The sequence below is a fragment of the Rhinoraja longicauda genome, chromosome 4 (assembly GCF_053455715.1).
Source record: "Rhinoraja longicauda isolate Sanriku21f chromosome 4, sRhiLon1.1, whole genome shotgun sequence".
NCBI classification, from domain to species: Eukaryota; Metazoa; Chordata; class Chondrichthyes; order Rajiformes; family Arhynchobatidae; genus Rhinoraja; species Rhinoraja longicauda.
Genome location: NC_135956.1, coordinates 79178317 through 79198758, shown reverse-complemented (window position 1 = coordinate 79198758; position 20442 = coordinate 79178317). Strand labels below are relative to the sequence as shown.

General features: G+C 39.5%; 1 protein-coding gene across 7 annotated transcripts in view; it reads left to right on the top strand.

Annotated features, from left to right (window-relative positions):
* stau2 (staufen double-stranded RNA binding protein 2) overlaps positions 1 to 20442 on the top strand; it is a 268314-nt gene that overhangs the window by 243543 nt on the left and 4329 nt on the right. The window contains exons 13-14 of one of the 7 annotated variants that reach the window (XM_078398164.1): positions 3943 to 4031; positions 13634 to 14825. In XM_078398164.1, coding sequence (XP_078254290.1) covers positions 3943 to 4031; positions 13634 to 13763 — 219 coding nt within the window. In that variant the 3' untranslated portion in view covers positions 13764 to 14825. Of the gene's footprint in view, positions 1 to 3942; positions 4032 to 6418; positions 7162 to 8500; positions 14826 to 20442 lie in introns of those variants that run through there. The other 6 variants (XM_078398158.1, XM_078398157.1, XM_078398160.1 and 3 more) reach the window with 6 other exon arrangements.

Here is a 20442-nt window from a genome sequence, read left to right as displayed (position 1 = left end):
TCAAGATTTAACTTTCTCCAAAGCAACTAACATTTCTAGCACAGACACTTACACTAGAGCCTCAATCTTACAAAATGCAATTTTGTTTTCATCGTTAAATATAATTTCTTGATTTCTTACTTTTGTTTTCCTCAGGTTAATTCATTCTGATTGAATTAATTCACCCTTCTCCTTCTCCAACGTTCCTATAGTTTTATTCCTCAATCCTTAAATATTGCTGACTGCAATATACTCTTGGTTGTGCTGCTCACAAAGGGGGATCCATCCATTGCTCCTATTGTGGAAGAATCAGTTCAAATCTCTGGCAATTAAATGGCAAAAAAACAAATGAAGGTTGAGTGAATAACTAGCTAATAGGATACACCATGTGATGCCAGCTTCAGCTAAATCAATGCCCTTGTGATGTGGATTAAAAAAATAATGTATTTAATGAACAGTGATTAAACGGCCCTTCCATTTCTAAGCTTTTGTAGAGCATTTAAAAAATATTACTTAACAATGACAAATGTTTTTTTCATTTCATTTGCTTAAGTTTATACTTGCTGAATCCTTGGTTAGAGAATGATTGCAAAGTACATTGGATTTGGAAGCTGTTGTTAACTTTTTTAATAAAGTTTTAAAAATTCCTAGGGATACAAGTTAGGCAGCATCTGCGGAGAGAGTAAAAAAAATAACATTTAGGTCATACTTCATCAGAACTCTCTTTCTCTACAGGTTCTGCAAGATCTAACGAGCATTTGCAAACATTTTTGTTTCTGTTAGAAGTGTAGAAGTCTCGCAGTAGCCTGCTTTTTGGATGGTGGTAATTGAAAACCTTTTCAAAAGGACAACCTTTGAATTGGCTGTCAAACCTTAAGAGGTTTTATGTTCAAGTCTTTGAGCTGCTTGTAACTCCAAAACATACCTTGGTTAGATGTGTTTGTTGGTTCTTGAATGGGTATCCAGGTGGGGATAAAAACATAGCCTTCTTAGGCTACCCCACTCAAGTTGCATTTCTGCTGACTCATCATGGACTAATATCAATAGTGATTTGTGGCACAACATTCTTTCAGTGTCTGAAAGAACCTTTGTTTTTAGGTTTGCCTGCAGTAGTGACAGTATAAGAAGAATGGAGTTGATGACTTCATTGATTTATCTGCAAAGAAACCATTCACAAAAGATTGTATTGTAAAACTTCTCAAAAGGACCCACATGAAAACGCTCTTGCTCACTAACCTCCTCTGTTCCGTAGAACTTAGTATATTTAGAAATCCCTTTATGTGGTATCTATTGTAAATTCCAAAGGAAATGTTTGTTAACAATAGATTCTGTCAACGAATGATGAGCTCTATTTACAAATACTTTTCCTATCCCTGTGGCTTTGTTTTTCTTACACCATAAAAGGATGGTATCGTGCATTGGTATTGTCTAGTTCTCTCTTCGTTCATTTAATGGGCAGAGTCTAGGTTTCCGCGAGACAACACCTGATGAAACTGCGCCCATTTTCTAGCGAAATTAATTTCTGTCTCTCTCACCCACTAACCTTTCACTCACGACCTAAATGCTGAATTTACGCAGCAGCTAAACACCACATCAGAGTTGTGACATTGCTGATGGATTTGCATCCTGCTTCATAGGGCTAATCAGGGTAAAGAGACATAAATGAACTACTCTCACAAGCAAACAGCCATGGAGCTTTTGGAATGAGATTTTAAAAATCTGGAAAGTGGTGAAAATATGCCAGTTGAGGAAATTTCAGCCATGTTATGAGAGCATGAGAAAATGGAAAGATGACTGGAGCATTTCCAGGACAGAAGGGAGTGTAGAGAGTGGGAAGGATAGAAAACAAAGAAGGCACGCCACAATTTCCAGTTGTACTTGTTGACCAAGGTGTTTGAAAAGTTGACCCTCCAGCACCTCATAGATTCATACAGCGTGGAAACAGACCCTCGGCCACACATCCTACTGCGCTTCCAAGAATAGAGTCCTCGCCTGCTCAACCTTTCCCTATAACTCAGACCCTCGAGTCCCGGCAACATCCTCGTAAATCTTCTTTGTACCCTTTCCAACTTGACAACATCTTTCTTGTAACATAGTACCTAGAACTGAAAACAATACTCTAAATGTGGCCTCACCAATGTCTTATATAACTGCAACATGACCTCCCAAATTCTAGACTCAATACTCCGATGAAGGCCAATGTGCCAAAAGCCTTTTTGACCACCCTATCTACCTGTGACACCACCTTCAAGGAACTATGTACCTGCACTCCCAGATCCCTCTGCTCTACAACACTCCCCAGAGCCCTTACCTTTTATTGCGTAGGTCCTGCCCATGTCAAACTTTCTAAAATGCAACACCTCACATTTCTCTGTATTAAATTCCATCAACCCACCTGGCTAACCGATCAAGATCATGCTGCAATTTTTGACATGTATCTTCACTATCTGCAGTACTGTCCACTTTTGCAAACTTGCTAATCTTGCCATATACATTTGCATCCAAATCATTGATATAGATGACAAACAGTAATGGGCCCAGCACCGAACCCTGATGCACACCACTAGTCACAGGCCTCCAGTCCGAGAAGCAATCTTTCACCATCACCCTCTGATTCCTTCCATGAAGCCAATTTTCTATCCATTCAGCTATCTTTCCTTGGATCCCATGCGATCTAACCTTCTAGAGCAGCCTACCATGTGTAAACGTCAAATGCTTTGCTGAAGTCCATCTGCAGCTCTTCTCTCATCAACCTTTTTGGTCACATCTTCAAAAAAACACAATCAGACTCGTGAGACACGATCTCCTGAAGATTGTTCTGTCCTTCACTGAAGGTTTTGACAGACTGAAATATAAATATTGTAGAATATGAACAGGAGTTTTGTTGACATGAGGCAGTCAAAAATGGATAAGAGTAAGGACTTGTCTTTATATAATGTCTGACATGTCCTTAGGAGGCTGAAATATACTTTGCAGATAATGTACTCCTTTTTGAAGGCCGCTTACGGTTTGGAATTCACGGTTGGAAAAGTAGTGGTCAATTTGTACTTTGTTTTAGCTTTGTTGATTAAGGGATAAGTATTGGTCAGACAGGATAAGTCCCATACCTCCCCAAACAAATGGTGCCACTCCCGAGACAGCAGGCAGTGTCCTAGTCTTACCTTGCGAAGAACGGGAAGCACTTCCAACTGTGCACCACTTTATCAGTATTTGAGTGGAATGGCAGTAAAATGTTTGTACTCAAAAAAAACTCCAGCGGCTCAGCCCTTTAGAGCTAAAAGTATAGTTGTTAATGGTGAGGTGATTTAAGTTTGGAATGAAAAGGTCAAGACTGGAGAACGTTATGGATCTTGGGAGTGGTGGGACCTGCAAGAGATTTGAACAGGTAGAAGACAGAGATATTGCATAATTAAATGCCAAGGCAGGGCAGCAAGCACTGAGCTGGTGAATGGACTGCACTGGTTGTGAGTTTGGACATGGCCTGACAGTTTTGGATGCTTTTAAGTTTATAAGAGGCAGAAGTGGAGGGTTGCTAAGTGCATTAGTCAATTATATTTGAGTGCTACATGAGCTGAGGTATTTATTGTTCTTTCCCATTCAGACACATATTCCGAAATAGTTCTTGCACAAACATTGGTCTGAACAGCTTTCTCACTCATTGTTATACTGCTTTAAGTAACCTATTGAGGACTGGATTCCATAGAAGGAAATGCTCAGTTCTATTAATGGCTCACATCTTAAAAGGAAATACTAATTACAATTAATATAACAATCCCAAATTTTAACTTTACTTAGAATGAATGGATATATATTTAATATAATTAGTTGAGGTGTATTCCAAATTATATATTAATTATAAGATCTGTGGCTTTTGAGAAATGAATGAGAAAAAGAAGTGACTGGCGTTATCTGAACCTTGAAACTGCCTGTGAAACTTACACAGATTTGCTTTTGCTTCCACAGGCAGCTTTAAATGCCTTGAAACAGCTGTCTGAACGAGGACTTGACCCAGTGGAAGGTGCAATCAAGATAGAAAATGGATCCATTGAAATGTAAGTACAGCTAAACCCTCTTTTGGACTGAATAGGGCTATAGTAAGTAGCTTGGCTATCCCGTGTCAAAATATCACTTTGTGTGGCTCAGTGAAAATGAACACAGAAATTCTAAACTTTAACTGGAATCATACCGCTGCTCCAAATCAATTGCATTCTGATATTAGGCTCGTCATAGGGATTCCCAGCGCTGATCTTGTGCAGGTTTAGCAATGCTCTTCAGTTTTGGAGAGGACCAACTATGTTCCCAGTAATACTATTTTTATGTTATTATTTTTAAACGCTTCATACTCTGAAGAAGGGTCCCAACCCAAAATATCACCTGCCCATGTTCTCCAGAGATGCTGCCCGTCCCGCTGAGTTACTCCAGTACTTTGTGTCCTTTTGTATAAACCAGCATCTGCAGTTCCTTGTTTGTACGTCCAGGCCGTATGTCTTTTTATTTAAAAATTACACTTTTAATAAATCCACTCTTTAATTGTTTTTGAATACTTTTTCAGTGTTTGAATATGTCATTCACAGATATGCGGAGACGTGTCAGTTCCGACAGTCAGTTAACCTGGGCAGGTGGTTCAGGCACTGTCAAAGCACTTCTGGGGGTGGGTTTGCCAATTTCAACAATAAAAGCCCATGCTCAGTGGGGGCAGAAGCTAGCTTTAGGGCCAAATTGATACTGCAGGTATCGCTAGTGAGGGAAACATGCACAGCTTGCTGCTTTCTTAGGCTGCCTGGCTGCATGCCTACAGGCCTTGTGTTGGACTATTCTGGAGATGGGTCTCAACCCGAAACATGACCTATTCCTTTTCCGCAGAGATGCTGTCTGGCCCGCTGAGTTACTCCAGCTTTTTGTGTCTATCTTTGGACTACTCTCAAGTGGATATAAGCAGTCCCATGGTAGTATTCCAAAGAAAAGCAGGGGCCTTTTCTCTGGTGTCCTAGCAATATTCATCCCTCATTAGCATCCACTAAAACAAATCATGTGGTCAACTGCACATTGCTTTATCTGGTATATCTGTGTGCAACCTGCCTCTCATTTTACCTGCAACTCCGGCTGCACTTCATAAAATGCCTCATTGTCATTTGGAGACGTCCTGAGGTCGTGAATTTCAGTGCTGGTCAGACTGGAGGATAGCTAGTTTATTTAACATCAGCAATAGGGATAAGCCTGGATTAGTCTGAAGAAGGATCTCAACCCGAATCATCATCCATTCCTTCTCTCCTGAGATGCTGCCTGTCCCGCTGAGTTATTCCAGCATTTTGTGTCTATCTTCAGGGATAAGCCAGGTAACTAGAGGTAGGGGAATTTTCTAGTTCAGTGGTAGGAAAATTTTTGTACAAAATCCTTTGGGATTAGGTATATGTATATTTGGAAAGATGGATTGATCAGGAGGATAGCTTTGTGCTTGGGTAGATCCCGCCTCCCTAATTTGATAGAGTTTTTCGAGGGGGTAACTAAGAAGATTGATGAGGGCAGGATTGTAAATGACTACAGTAAGGCATTTGACATGGTCCTGTATGATAGGCTTATCCAGAAGGGTTTGGCATATGCATCCGAATCAAGGTGACTACATGCATCCAAAATATTATTGGTGATAGAAGACTGAAAGTAGTGGTAGAAAGACAATTTTCTGATTGGAAATCTGTGACCAGTGGCAGACATCAAGGATTTATTCACAAAATGCTGGAGTAACTCAGCAGGGCAGGCAGCATCTCGGGAGAGAAGGAATGGGTGACGAAGGGCCCAGTCTGAAGAAGGGTCTCGACCCGAAACGTCACCCATTCCTTCTCTCCCGAGATGCTGCCTGACCTGCTGAGTTACTCTAGCATTTTGTGAATAAATCGATTTGTACCAACATCTGCAGTTATTTTCTTATACTACTTGCAGACATCAGGGATCAGTGCTGTGATCCTTGTTTCTGATGCATATTAATGACCTGGATGTGAAGATAGGAGGAATAATTAAGCTTGCTGACGACACAAAAGTGGGTGAAGTTGTAGATAGCAAAAAGAGTTGTCTAATGCTACAGCAGGTTATAGATTAGACAGAAAGTATGGTGAAACATTGGCAGATTTAATTTAATCCTGACTAGTTAGTGTAAGATGACTCACTTTGAGAAGTCAAATAGGAGTAGAACATATGCAGTAAATAGTAGGATGCTAAGGAATGCTTACGAACAGAGGGATCTTGGGGTTCAACTCCATAGTTCCTTGAAAGTAGCACGTTAATTTTCCATCCAGAAACAGCCTCAACAACAATTTATAGCCAAATAAATTATGGTAATGTTTATTTATCATGATATTATAATCTATTTTAACAAGTAATTAAAACCATTAATCTATAATCAAGGCTTATTTTAATGACTTACATCCTCCATTTACTTGCCTAGGTTATTTCAATGGCTTCTTCCAAATCCATGACTTCCACCACCAAGGAAAACAAAGGGAACAAGTGTATGGGAACACTACTAACTGTACATTCCACTCCAAGTCACACCCTTCAGGAAATATATTGTTGTTTCTTTACCATTTTGAGATCTAATGTCTGCAACTTTCTACCTAACATCAGTCTGGGAATGTCTTCCACAGAAGAACTGCAGCAACTTTAGAAGGCAGTTTCTCACCACCTTCTCAAGAGCAATTAGAATTGAACAGTAACTGCTTGGCTTTACTAACGGAATGTGAACATCTAATCTAATGTGACAATTCATTGCAGTTCTTTGGACTGTTATGCTGTGGAAGGGGCCATCTTTTGAATGAATCATTAAATTGAGGCCCTGTTTGCACTCTCATGCATATTTAAAAGAACTCATAACACAATAACGAGCCCTAGAATTCTCTCGGTGTCCTTGGCAACATTTAACTTTTGTCAAATACAACACAAAATAAAACAGATTATCTTGTTACCTATCTCATTGCTGTTTGAATAAACTGTGCTTCGCACAACTACCACCATTGCCAGAATTAAAGAAGTTACTGTATGTTAAAAATATTTAATGGCTTTAATTTTTGGACCTCTAATGGTGCCATGCATATCCTAATATACCCGTTTCAAAAATATGTTTCTAAGATTGCATTAGAAGTGAGAGGGAACAAATGTAAAAAGTCATAAGGAACGGATCATTTTGCATCTGAAATGCCGGTAGCCATTATGGAAAGATTACATGAGCTTGTTTGTTTTGCAAAAGAAACATTTGAATTAGAAATATAAAGATAACTAAGAAAAAAAATTAAAATGTATCTAAGCATATTGTTTACTGTGGTAAACAATTGAAATGCTAGGGATTATGTTAAAAATTAGTATCCTAAAGTGGTAAGTTACCTGTCCGTGCACACGTAAGGCTTTATTTGAAGTTAAAAACTTTCCGTATTTAAAGATAAAAGAGATAACAACTTCACCATTGAAGAAAGGAATATCAGAAAACCAGTACATAATTTCAGGGCTTTAAAAATTAAGAATAAGAAACATTTTGTAATGTTATTGTTAAATGAAAGGGCTTAGTTTAAGTAAATAAGGATTAACTGTTTTCAGTATCAAGAGGGATAGCAACTGAAGGACGTCGATGTGAGCTGTTTTACAAAAAACTAGAAGTGAGATAGATATTACAATCCGGCATGAAAGGCCGGATTTAACAGTAACGTGCAAATGGGGACTTGAAGAAATACTTGAGGGCAAAGATCAGGGAAAGATCAAGTTTGAATGGTTCCATCAAAGAACCAAGGCAAGTTGTGTGTCTCCAATGTTGTCTCATTCGATGATATTAAGAGCACTATTGAGTTTCTGAAAAAAGGAGGTCGAAGGAAATGGTGAGCAGCCGTTATCCATTTCAGTTTCTCCAGGTTACCCATTTTAGAAAGTCGTGACATCTTTTTGAGGATGACATAATTTGAAGGAGAGAATCTTTAATTCCGTAATACCTTTTTGTGATTGCTTGATATAAAAGATTATGGTCATATTTCAAATGTAAGTATGCTAAAGCTATAATAATATAACAGATTGCTGAGGGCCACACTAATTGAAACAATATATTAGGTAGATATTTGAACCACCTTTGCATACAAGGCACTTTGTGGCTGTTTAGGTTGTCCAACACTACCATTCAGTCGACATGTAGTTCATGTGCAAACACAAGATGTTGTTTCTGATTTACCCAGGCAGTTACCATGTTGTCTTCATCCAGTGGCAGTCTACCCTCAATGCCTTTGTATCTCAAAGGAGATATAACATCTAGCTGGTTGGAGACAGTTGGTACTCCTTAAAACATGACCAATGAAACTCAGCCAATGCACCCCAGGAATGATACTGCCAAAGGTGGGGTGGTTGGCACGTTGCAGATGTGGTCCAGCTATTCTGAAGCCTGTTCAATATTGATCACCAGGGTCTCGAAATCCCTCTGTATAACTTCAAAGTATCTAGACCATGATCAGATTACTTTTCATCTCTATAATGCATGGTTGATCTCTTTTTTCAGGTTATAACCCAATACCATCAGAATGAACAGAATGAAGCATTGGAATCACTATCTGGAGAGGACAGAATATCTTCAGACAAGTATATCAGAAGGAGGTGGAGGAAAAAACAGAGAACAAAATGAGCAATGCTAAAAGGGCATTCCCTGAATTCATAATTAATACAAATTGGTCTCCCATTTATATCTAAATGCCATACCGTTTTTCCCTATTCTCCCATTCTCCCCTTCCTCTTCAACTTTCCATCAACATACACCAGCCTGCAAAGAGTCATACATGCCTTGCCCACCACCATTGCTTAGTGTCAACCCCCACCTTATCATTCTGCACCATTGAAGGGTTCTTATCAGACATTAAATAAAAAAATATTCAGCATCACAGGATGGTGTCAACACATCTTTGTGTCAGCTCAAATATCTCAAATTTAACACCACCCTGCATAAAGGAGTAATATGTACAACCTTGTGCATGTACAACTCTGGTTTTTCATCAATAATCATCCCTTTATTCTTTAATGTCTGTAAATTTCAACGGCAAACATACCTTGTTAATTGTGGTTACCTTGACTGCTTTACTTTTTAAGTTATTTTATTCAGATAGCTTCCTCCCCCCACCCTTGTACAGTAATACTTGGTTTAGTGCCATCCCGCACAGTGCAGCTTCTCTACAGTGCTCTTCCATTTTGGAGCCTTATTTTGGCTACATCAACGATTATAACTATTATTAATATTCCAGTTAAGATAAAAAGCGGCACGGTGGCGCAGCGGTAGAGTTGCTGCCTTACAGCGAATGCAGCGCCAGAGACTCAGGTTCGATCCTGACTACGGGCGCCGTCTGTACGGAGTTTGTACGTTCTCCCCGTGACCTGCGTGGGTTTTCTCCGAGATCTTCGGTTTCCTCCCACACTCCAAAGACGTACAGGTTTGTAGGTTAATTGACTGGGTAAATGTAAAAATTGTCCCTAGTGTGTGTAGGATAGTGTTAATGTGCGGGGACCGCTGGGCGGCGCGGACTCGGTGGGCTGAAGGGCCTGTTTCCGCGCTGTATCTCAAAATCTAAAAAATCTAAAAGCTTCTGCCATGACGACCTCAAGGTTATTAACAAAGAAAGTGACTCATTCACAGAGCATTTTTTTGAGAACATAGAAGATATGCTTTGCATTTGGGTGGATAACCAAACGCAGTTACAATGACCCCATAGTGCACTGCTTCTTTTAGCACTCCATTTTCTAGTCAAGGTGCTAATCAAGATATTACTGTATTCCCTTGAATCTACTTCAACCTGGCACTACCTCTGTTAAGAATTCTATTTTTAGTGGATCCTCTTCTAACGTTGCACCACATATTTCTTTATTATGTGATCACAGCTGAGGTTTTGCACCATTCTAAGGCCAAGGAGGGTGGAGCTGTTCCTGTGAATTATTCTATTATTCCTTGGTTACATTTCTGTGGTTTACTTAGATGGCGAGTTTCCTATGAATTTATGAATAACCTTTTAAATTACCTGAGTGCAGGTGAAGATTTATTGTTCTCCTGGGGCATTGATGTCAGAATCTCTCTTGCTGGATTCATTTTACTTGCATTTCTTTTGACGTAATAATTTTCATAGTTCCTTGTACTTCCTCTTTTATCTGTCCAGTCACTGCTCGTAAATCTTTTTGGAAATGTTCACAGGAAGACTCTCACCCAAATTCTTTCCCAAAGGGCAGTCTAAGTATTTGTCGATGAACTCAGCAAAAAAAGGCACATTTCTGTGAAGTGAAATAATTTTTCAGTTAAGACTTTAAAATACAATCTTTTGTTTCACAGTCTACCTGGAACCTCCATACCTAGGGCCATCAACTTATTTTTGATATCTTTCATGAATATAGCTCACCCTCCAGATACAAAAGCCAGGAATTATCGATGGATCAGTAAAATACGAGAAATAAAATGAGATGGCCCTCATATCTTCCATCCCAAAAGAAAACGATTTATGAGTACTTTCCAAATTACTTGCCTTGGTCAGTAGATGGGTTCAAAGATCTGAAAACATATCAATAGGAGTGCAGGAGGATGAGGAGTGATCTTATAGAGGTGTACACAATTATGAGAGGAATCGATCGGGTAAATGCACAGAGTCTCTTGCCCAGAAGAGTGGAATCGAGAACCAGAGGGCATAGGTTTAAGTTGAGTGGGGAAAGATTTAATAGGAACCTGAGGAATAACTATTTGACACAGAGGGTGGTGGATGTATGGAGTGGCTGCGGAGGATGTAGTTGAGGCAGACACGATTGCAACGTTTAATAAACATTTAGACAGGTTCATGGATAGGATAGGTTTAGAAGGATATGGGCCAAATGCAGGCAGATGTAGTGTAGATGGGACATGTTGCTCGGTGTGGGAAAGTTGGGCAGAAGGGCCTGTTTCCACGCTGTAGGACTCTATATTGATATTGATAGTATTAAATCAGTACTTCACAATTACACAAGATACAATTATTTTCTTCTTGTTCCCAAATATTTTTTTAACCATGGTTTTCTGAGATTGTAGTGTGTTGTAGTGCAGTTTCAGTGGTACAGGAGGTAGCCGGTTTGTGAATGTTGCCTGTGAATGTTGCCATAAGACCATGGCGGCAATAATGCTCCTATACTACATATCTATTTTGTGATTTTAAAATCACAGACAACATTTAATGCTTTTCCATTCATATAGATCGGTCAGCTCACTCAAGCACTGCAGCTCAGGAGTGCAAGAATTCAAAGGTTGTCGGCACGGAGCCTGAAGCACCCATGACTGCAATTGTATTCTTATAAAGTTGTCATAGGGTTTATGTGTATGAGGAAATAACCATTACCATTATATGAATCTGTGTGACAGTAAATGAATGGAATGCAAGTTAATAAATAAATGGTACCATTAATCTCAAAGGAAATGAGCAGACTGTATAAATTCCCCTTTGTAAAGAAAAGTATTTGCATTGGATGGCTGTTAGCAATAGATTTGCTATCATGCTGCTGAGCTTTATATCATATTTTAGTGAAAAGCATTTTTAAATGATAAGACAAATACTTGACCAGAGGCTATAAATACTATTGTTTCATTAACGACCATTTTCCTTCATATAGATTTAGTTTCCACTTTTTAGGATACTCCAGCATTTAAAGTTAAATGTGGCATTGCTATGAGAGTTGTAGTTGTCTTCATCTCCAGTTATTCAGCTTATCTTTTATGCTGATAATCATTAATCAATCTTGTAGATCAATTGCTAGAACCTACAAGAAAAGATGATAGCAAACATGAAAATATGTAGCAAAAATGTGGATCAAATGATAAGAACTGAGGGCAACATTTTCAATTAGTGGGTATATGGAATGAGCTGCCAGAGGAGATAGTTGAGGCAGGTACTAAAACAACATTTTAACAGGCACATGATGGATAAGTGAAGGTTTAGAGGGGGATATAAGGAGCCAAATAAATGTGAGTAGTTTAGATGGGGGGCATTCTGGTCAACGTCGACAAGTAGGGCCGAAGGGCCCGTTTGCTTGTTGTATGATTCTATGACAATATCTGGAATTTGATGTTTTTGGAAATGGCAATAACAATCATTTTCTGCAGTGATTGTACCAGATCACAATTATTAGAGACCTTTTTAAATGCTACAATAAGACATCAAAAAATGGTGTACAGTATGCTTTTAACAAGAAAATTATAATCGCTTCCAAATTTTGATGTGCCCATGTAGATGAGAGGCGCCTGACAAGATCAGAGATCTTAATAATTTGTTAAGATCACAGAAATAATCCACTGAATAGAGATTCTTTTAACAAAATGTTAAAAAAAAGCATAGGATCTTAGCCTCTGGATGTCCAAATCCGTTTACAACTAGTGCAATATTTTTAACGTGCAGTCACAAATCTACCGCAGGAAATTAGTCAGCCAGTGTACAGTAAGTGTCATGAATAGTATAGTAAATGTCCAGTTAGTTACTTAAAAGTTCAATGTCATATGCTTTTTCTTCCAAGTTAGGCAATTGGAAAATGATTTTTCAATGAGTGATATATAATGATGACAATTCCCAGATGGTGCTGCATTATTCAGGATATTTTTCCTGGTACTTACTGCCGTGAGTCACCGTAGTGACTTCTATGCATCAGGTTTAATGTCAGTCCCATGCAGTAGCCCATTTGGAGCAGGGAAAGGTTGTTCTAGAGTTGCCTGTCATTAGGTATGCTTGGGATGACATGGTCTTAAAACTGCAGGTCTGAATTGGGGGAGTCATAAAGTAAGTGAAAATAAAACTTAGTCTGGGGCCATGTCCACATCTCCCGTTTCATCCAAATACAAACAATTTCCAGCTCATCCTCCAACCTGTTAAACTGTACCTTGCATCTCCCCTTCCACAAAAATATCCCCATTTAATTTACTGCTCCTAATGTTTTCCACCTATTATCTCCATGTTGGCCTCTCTGCTTAATCTCACTCCCATCACAATCCCCAATCTCTTCCTCCTTTGCAACTACTCCTTTTTAAGAACTGATATTGACTCAATGGGCTAAATCGAACCACCTATCTTGTAAGAAAATATGAAAAAGTATTATTCAGTCTCCTTCCACACAAGTTTCAGGTTGACCCATTCCAACACCACACCTGCCAAACATACTCAAGATGGATGTTAAAGTTGCTGGTGGCAGTAAGTTAAGTGATTGATCCAAACCCCTCCTACCTGTGGCTCTCTGCTTGAGCCCAGTTTCAGAAGAAGTACAATGTACGGCACACTCTTGAATTTAAAAATATACCAATCCCAGCTTGTTGTAACAAATAGGTTGGAACTTGTTGCAACTGACTTTTGGTGTGATGGGACAATGACAAAATAATTAGCTCCGCCATTGTACACAAGTTTGTGTTTAAATCGGTCGACTGACAAATATTGACCTGGCCGTTGTTTTCTGGTTGGATTTCGACCCACGGTGTTCTGTAATTTGAACCACAGCTGACACAAGTTATAGTAGCTTAACTATATTTTAATTGTATTGTGTTCATTCTGTTTAAATACAAAGAAATGGTTCTCTATTAAATGTTTTGTAATCTGTTCAAGCACATTAATATCGTCGGGCTCAGGTTTTTAAACTAATGTGGGTCAATTAATCTTTGCAGACAAGTCAAACATCTGATACAAAAAACTGACAATAAACAGGCTAACTCAGGCCCAGCTCAGGACTGCAAGGATTCAAAGGCTGTCGCCAAGGAGCCTGCAGCACCCACGGCTGCCACTGTGTCCTTATAAAGCTGTTAACACGCAATAGGGTGTATGTGTATGAGGAAACGACCAATGCCATTATATGAATCTATGTGAAGACAACACTAATAGAATGCAAGTGAATAAATGCATGGTACCATTAATCTCAAGGGAAATGAGCAGAGTGTATAGATTCCCCTTTACAAAGAAAAATAAATACTTATGTTGGTTGCCTGTTAGCAGATTTGTTATCCTGCTGCTAAGCTTGTTTATCAATTTTTAGTGAAAAGTGTTTTTTTTAAGTGATAAGACAAATACATCACCATTGGCTATAAATACTATTGTTTCATTAACTACCAACCTTTCTCAATGCAACTTTAGTTTCTGCTTTTTATGATGCTTCAGCATTTAAAGTTAATTAATAGCAGTGCAATGAGAGTTGTAGTTGTTGTCTTCATATACAGTCATTCAGCTTATCTTTTTATGCTGATATAAGCATTTATCATTCTATATGCATATATAATAATTAAGATACAGACTGCTACTCGAGTTGTGTACAGAGGTAAAAACTGAATCACACAAAATGATTGATACATGAAGTGACGATGTTAGCACTGATCAGTATAGTTTTAACATTATATTCCAGGAAGGCAGTTTTGTGGTGTTTGGTTTTCATTACTATCACAGGCATTTGAGGTGACTTGCCAAGCAGTAGCATTTTGTATCCTTTGCTCCTATGTTCTGTGAAATACATTTACACCCATTCTGTGTGTTGTACAACCCACTGTCTGCATCAACTGAGTGTTTTTAATAACTGCATTTGAATCTGGATAAATATAATCTTGGAGGTCAACATGTACAGTATAATAGCAAGTGTGTTTAAAACATGATGTATGTTGGAAAAACTATGATCATTGGACAGAAGGTTGAACCTTGATTATTTTTGGATTAATAATTGCTCAAATGCAGTAAAACCACATCAGTTCATGAGTAATTTGGTCTTGTGTCTTTATTTCACTACAATTTTAATTGCTTTGGGACATTGAGATAGAAAACCTTGCTTTAGAATAGATGGTTCTAAAAATTATAAAGTTATTATTAAGATGCTTTTTAAAAAAATGTTCTCATGAAACATAGGGATTAATAACGTGACCAGTACATAACTAGACAGTATGGGGAGCTGCTTGCTGCATTTACCTCAGCATTTTGCTTCAATAATATGTGATATATTAAATGTAATACATATAGTGAACATACTCCATAGCACACCGGCAAGATTATTCTCCTGTGGTTCAGGTGACAGTTCTGTGGAAGCAGAGATAGAAGCCAGGCAAAATGTTCTTGTTTCCAATCAATCAGTCTGGTGCAGGAGCTTCCTGTCTCTGTCACACTGCAACAGATTGAAGGAATAGTGAATTACTTGTGTTGCTTGTGTTCCTCACTGAACGGACTATACGTGGCAGATCACTGTTCCCACTGAGCAGCACAATACTATTTGGTAACAAATTGCTGCTTTCAGTGGACAGGGGTATGCAAGGCATGAGCAACTCAACAGGTCCAAGAGCAAGGAATACTGCATATAAGTGGCTGGTGGTTCTCCACAGAGAGAAAGATGAGCCATCAGATTGCCATCCTGCAGGAGTGAAGTGACAAGCTTGAACAGAAATAAGGCACATGGGAGCTTGTCTCACTTCTGTAGGAGCAGAGACACACAATCAATCCACCTCATCATATCAATATGAGAAAAGTCAGGGGTTATGGGGAGAAGGCAGGAGAATGGGGTTGAGAGGGATAGATAGATCAGCCATGATTGAATAGGAGAGTTGAGTTGATGGGGCCGATTGGCCGAATTCAGCTCCTATCACTTATGAATTTATGAAGTCATGCTCAGGTAGGTTAGGCCCATGATGCCTACAAGAGAAAATGGCAACAGAATGAATCTCTGTACAAATAGTAGTTCTGCTAATGTTTTGCATATGATTATAAAATATATTTACAAAACCTACAGTGGCCAGGTTATTCTGGTAATGATTCTATAACATTTCTAATGCAACATTGAATTCTGTTTCTATGATAGTTAAACACTTACGATGGCAACCCCTGGGACCACTGTTGTTTATTATCTATGTTAATAATTTGGATGTGAATGTAAGCGAACATGATTGTCCTGTGCTGTATATTCTCTAGAAATTTCATCACTCAGGATTGAAAAATATTAGGAACAAATGAGATAGAGTTACTCAAAAAATAACCATTTGTATAAAAAGTGTGACACTCTCACAGCCAGTTATTGTGACATAAGTAAAATGTGTTGCTTTTATCACAAAGACATTCTCTCTGTAGTGTACCTTGAAATTGTGCTCCAATTTACGCCATTATTGTGATGCTGTGAAATCAAAATCCCTTGATTTTCATGAGAGAAGTCCCATTGATGAATTGAGTGTGGAGTCCTTTGTCTTGAAATGTTAGCCAATCAATAATCAACAATCTCCCGATGTGTTTCTTGCCAATTAGTCAACAATCTCCCGATGTGTTTCTTGCCAATCTATTGATCCGTTGCAAGTAGGTTTACTATGTTAATTCCCGGAATGGCAGGACTGTCCTAAGTTAAAAAACTGGAGCAGCTAGGCTTGTATACACTGGAATTTAGATGGATGAGAGGGGATCTTATCGAAACATATAAGATTATTAAGGGGTTGGACACGTTAGAGGCAGGAAACACGTTCCCAATGTTGGGGGAGTCCAGAACCAGGGGCCACAGTTTAAGAGTAAGGGGTAGGCCATTTAGAACGGAGATGAGGAAAAACTTATTCAGTCAGAGAGTTGTAAATCTGTGGAATTCTCTGCCTCAGATGTCAGTGGAGGCCAATTCTCTGAATGCATTCAAGAGAGAGCTTGATAGAGCTCTTAAGGATAGCGGAGTCAGGGGATATGGGGAGAAGGCAGGAACGGGATACTGATTGAGAATGATCAGCCATGATCACATTGAATGGCAGTGCTGGCTCGAAGGGCCGAATGGCCTACTCCTGCACCTATTGTCTATCTATCTAAGTCATGTTATTTTCTGCTGCATTGGCTACAATACTGGAATGTCGTCATCATCAAGACCAATATCAAGGTTTAAACCTGAAATGGAGCTGCTCTGAAGAAGCTGTGTTCAGTCAAAAGTTAAAATCTTCTGAGCACAGAACCACTCTTCAGGATATACAGCCCCTAAACCAATATTAGACACAAAATACTGGAGTAAATGAAGACTGAGGAAACAAAGGAGTCTGAAGAAGGGTATCCACCTGAAACGTCACCCATTCCTTCAATCTAGAGATGTTGCATGTCCTGCTGAGTTACTCCGGCATTTTGTGTCTACTGTGTAAACCAGCCTCAGCAGTTCCTACACTAAACCAATATGAATGTTTCAGGCCATTTCAGTAACAAGATAAGGGTTTCATTCATTGATGTGATTATTATATGTGCAGGAAAATAACTGCAGAAGCTGGTTCAAATCGAAGGTAGACACAAAATGCTGGAGTAACTCAGCGGGTCAGGCAGCATCTCAGGAGAGAAGGAATGGCATTTTGGCCACTCTGGCTGATGATTAATGTCCTTTATGGGTGAAGAGGACTGGGTTATGGAGGGGGTTTATTGCTTGGAGGGCAAAACCATGTTTAGCACTCCTTTTATGAAAGCATCCCTTTATGAGGAAATCCCTTATAACTCATGCAGATTATCCTTCCCTCTTCCACTCAGTAGAAGAGGAAGACATTGATGTTGAATGGAACATTTCCTGGTTGCCTTCGAGCATCCTGCAGCAGATATTCAGGCTTTTCAGCCTGGCCATCAGGATTCATTCTCTCCTTCCCGATCTTCCTCTGATACCGGCACTGGCTGCAGTCTGCAGCACACCACTGTGATGTCTCTGCACTAGCACGTCAGGAGGCAGCAATGGAATCTCATCCTGAGACCAGTGAGATTGTCACCATGATGCTGGTATTTCTGTGATTGAAGCTTGGACTGATGACACCGCCATGGATCCCAAACGCACCCAGGATTTATCCTTCCAGACAGTTCGGACTGCTGAAAATCTCAGCAGTATGAAGAGCCTCGTGATCAACAACCATGGGGTGCTGCCAGCAAACATCATATTGATCATTAAGAATTGTTTCTCCTGATGAACAATCGACCGAACATTGAGGAAGTGGAAACTTCCAGTTGATGAAAAGCTCTGGGTTGTGAATGGAAGCCTTGCATTCATGACAGGCCAGCAATGTTGACAACTCCCAGAATTCTTACAAAATAGAAAATCTCACTCCTTGAGTTGAAGACCTGGATGATCTCTGATGTAGAAAGTTAAAAGATCTGATCAAGGGCAAGATGGGAGCCACCATCACCTTGGACTTTATTTTTCTAGAGGGTAAGAGGAATCCAGTAAATCTAGGAACAGTGATTGTTGGTTGACCAATCTATTATTTGTATATTCTTAACAAAGAGTAGTTAATACTAACAGCATGCTTCATTGTCGAAGATGCTTTCTGTTAGTTGAGACATTAAACTTCATCTACCTATTCTTAAAAACACAATTTATGAAAGAATGTCTTTAACCTTCCCGTGATTGCAGAAGTGTCAGCAAAGTGCTGCGATAGTTATCTCAGGACTAACTATAAGTTAGCATGGTTAGTTAACAGCAGGAAGACATAGATTCAGCATTTGTCATCTTGTTTGATCTGGGGATTTGCATGGAGTAAAATGTCTGCTTTAGTCACTGTTTTGTTGTCAAATAGATTTTTTAAAGTAATTATTTGGTTATTAAATGCACTTTATAACAGAGGCTTTTTTTTGTGTCTGCAAGGTTCATAATAAAAGAAACCTAATCTAATTTAAAGTTAATTTTTGTACTCCTCCAAAGAATTATACCAGTGCTATCATTAGCACTCTGGATGGAATGCATTCCCAGAAGAAAAGCATTACTGTAATCCGAGCTCAAAAGGTTGGGAGGGGAGGGGGAAAGAGAGTGAGATGCACGATAGGCAGCACCCCAGTATCGAGAATTGGACTGAAACCCTTGCATTCCCTGTTGCTGTTCTCTGCTGTGCCTGGGACCTCACTGAGGGTTTAACACTCCGCTGATATTTATGCAATTATGGAAAAGTTAAAGTGACCTCATCGCTTCATGGCTACAGCATCCTCGACTAAAGCCTTTTGAAAGGGGGAAAAAAGTTATTTTTCTGGAGTCTGCTCTGAAAGAAACCATGAACATCATTGGATCAGGTGTAATATTACCAATAAAAATACTGATTAGATAGAGAAGTGGATCCACTCGGGCAATGTGCGATCACTGCTCAGAAGGGGTGTTGTTGGAGATGATGGATCAACAGTGCAGTTGCCCTACACTGAAACGTGGAGCTCAGGGCTGCACCCGGACCTGAATCTTACCTCAGTGGAACACTATGGAACAACGCGGATTTGTTTTCTAATTGTGTCGTGGGCTATTGTGTCTTTTTTCCCCCTGCATTTGTATGCAATTTGTATAGAATTTGTTCTTGTGCATTGTTTGAGACTACATGCCTGTGACACTGCTGCAAGCAAGATTTTCATTGTAGTTGTGCATATGACAAATAAACTCTACTTGCATGGCAAGTATGCGATGTTGCTGGAGATTGCCAGCCCATGCTCCATGTGTTGACGGACTGTGAAGACCCTCCAATCTCTCTCATCTCTTGTAGAACACGATAGAAGCTGCTATCTCCCTCATCTGTTGACCCATATCCTGGCTGTAGGGTCATCTTGGATCTTGTGGTCATCACTTCTGAAGAGTCCACCAGGGACTATACTGGAAGTTCGACGAGAGTGGGTCTGGACTCGCAGGGGCTGGGCCGTCTGTGGGCCTAGATGGAGGTCTTGAAGGTTGTAGTACAGAGACGTCTGCTGTAATAAGCTCAATGGACAGCACCACTGTTGAGCTCATTTACCAATGTCAGACCCAGTCAAATACCAGAGTCCATGTTGATGTAAATGGGGAGCAAATGGAAAAGATTTAGGAGGTAATACCAACTAAATGACTTTTTAAAACTAATGATGTAAAGCAAAATAAATTTTAGTTGCAAGTACTTTAGCCAAATTTGCTAGTGAAAAACAATTCATGGCTTGTGCCTCCTCACCAAGCCAACCATGACCCAGCTGTTGTCTAGACTCTGCCACTGGAATATAGGTTGTAGTGCATTGAAGTATTTGCATATTCTGTATTCTTAAGGGATGAGAGAGGCACGAGTTTACCCATTATGCAATAGTAACAGTAAAATCAGCTTAGAATAAGTGCTTGCAAGAATAACATTCACATAGTTTAGATGTTAAGTGTTCAGTCTTGTTAATGACCCATTGCAATGAGCCATTAGTGCTCTGTTAACTGGCAAGTGTTTGCATTAGTCATTACTGCACAAATTGGCAACATGTTCAGATTAAAAACTACATGGAAGAGGAAGAGTTCCTTTCAAAGACTTACTTGCATGCTAGGTAGAAGCCCAATCCAGTTGCAGAAGTTCAGTACTGCAAGTATTGCACTAGTGATAGTTATCACCTTAGGTGTGTTGGAGGGATGCAAGCCGGAAGCGAAGGTAATGAAGAAGTACTGCACCAGCCATTGCAACATGCTGTGCATAAAAGGGACAAATTTGAGCATGGGAGACAATAGACGATACAATAAACAATAGACAATAGGTGCAGGAGTAGGCCATTC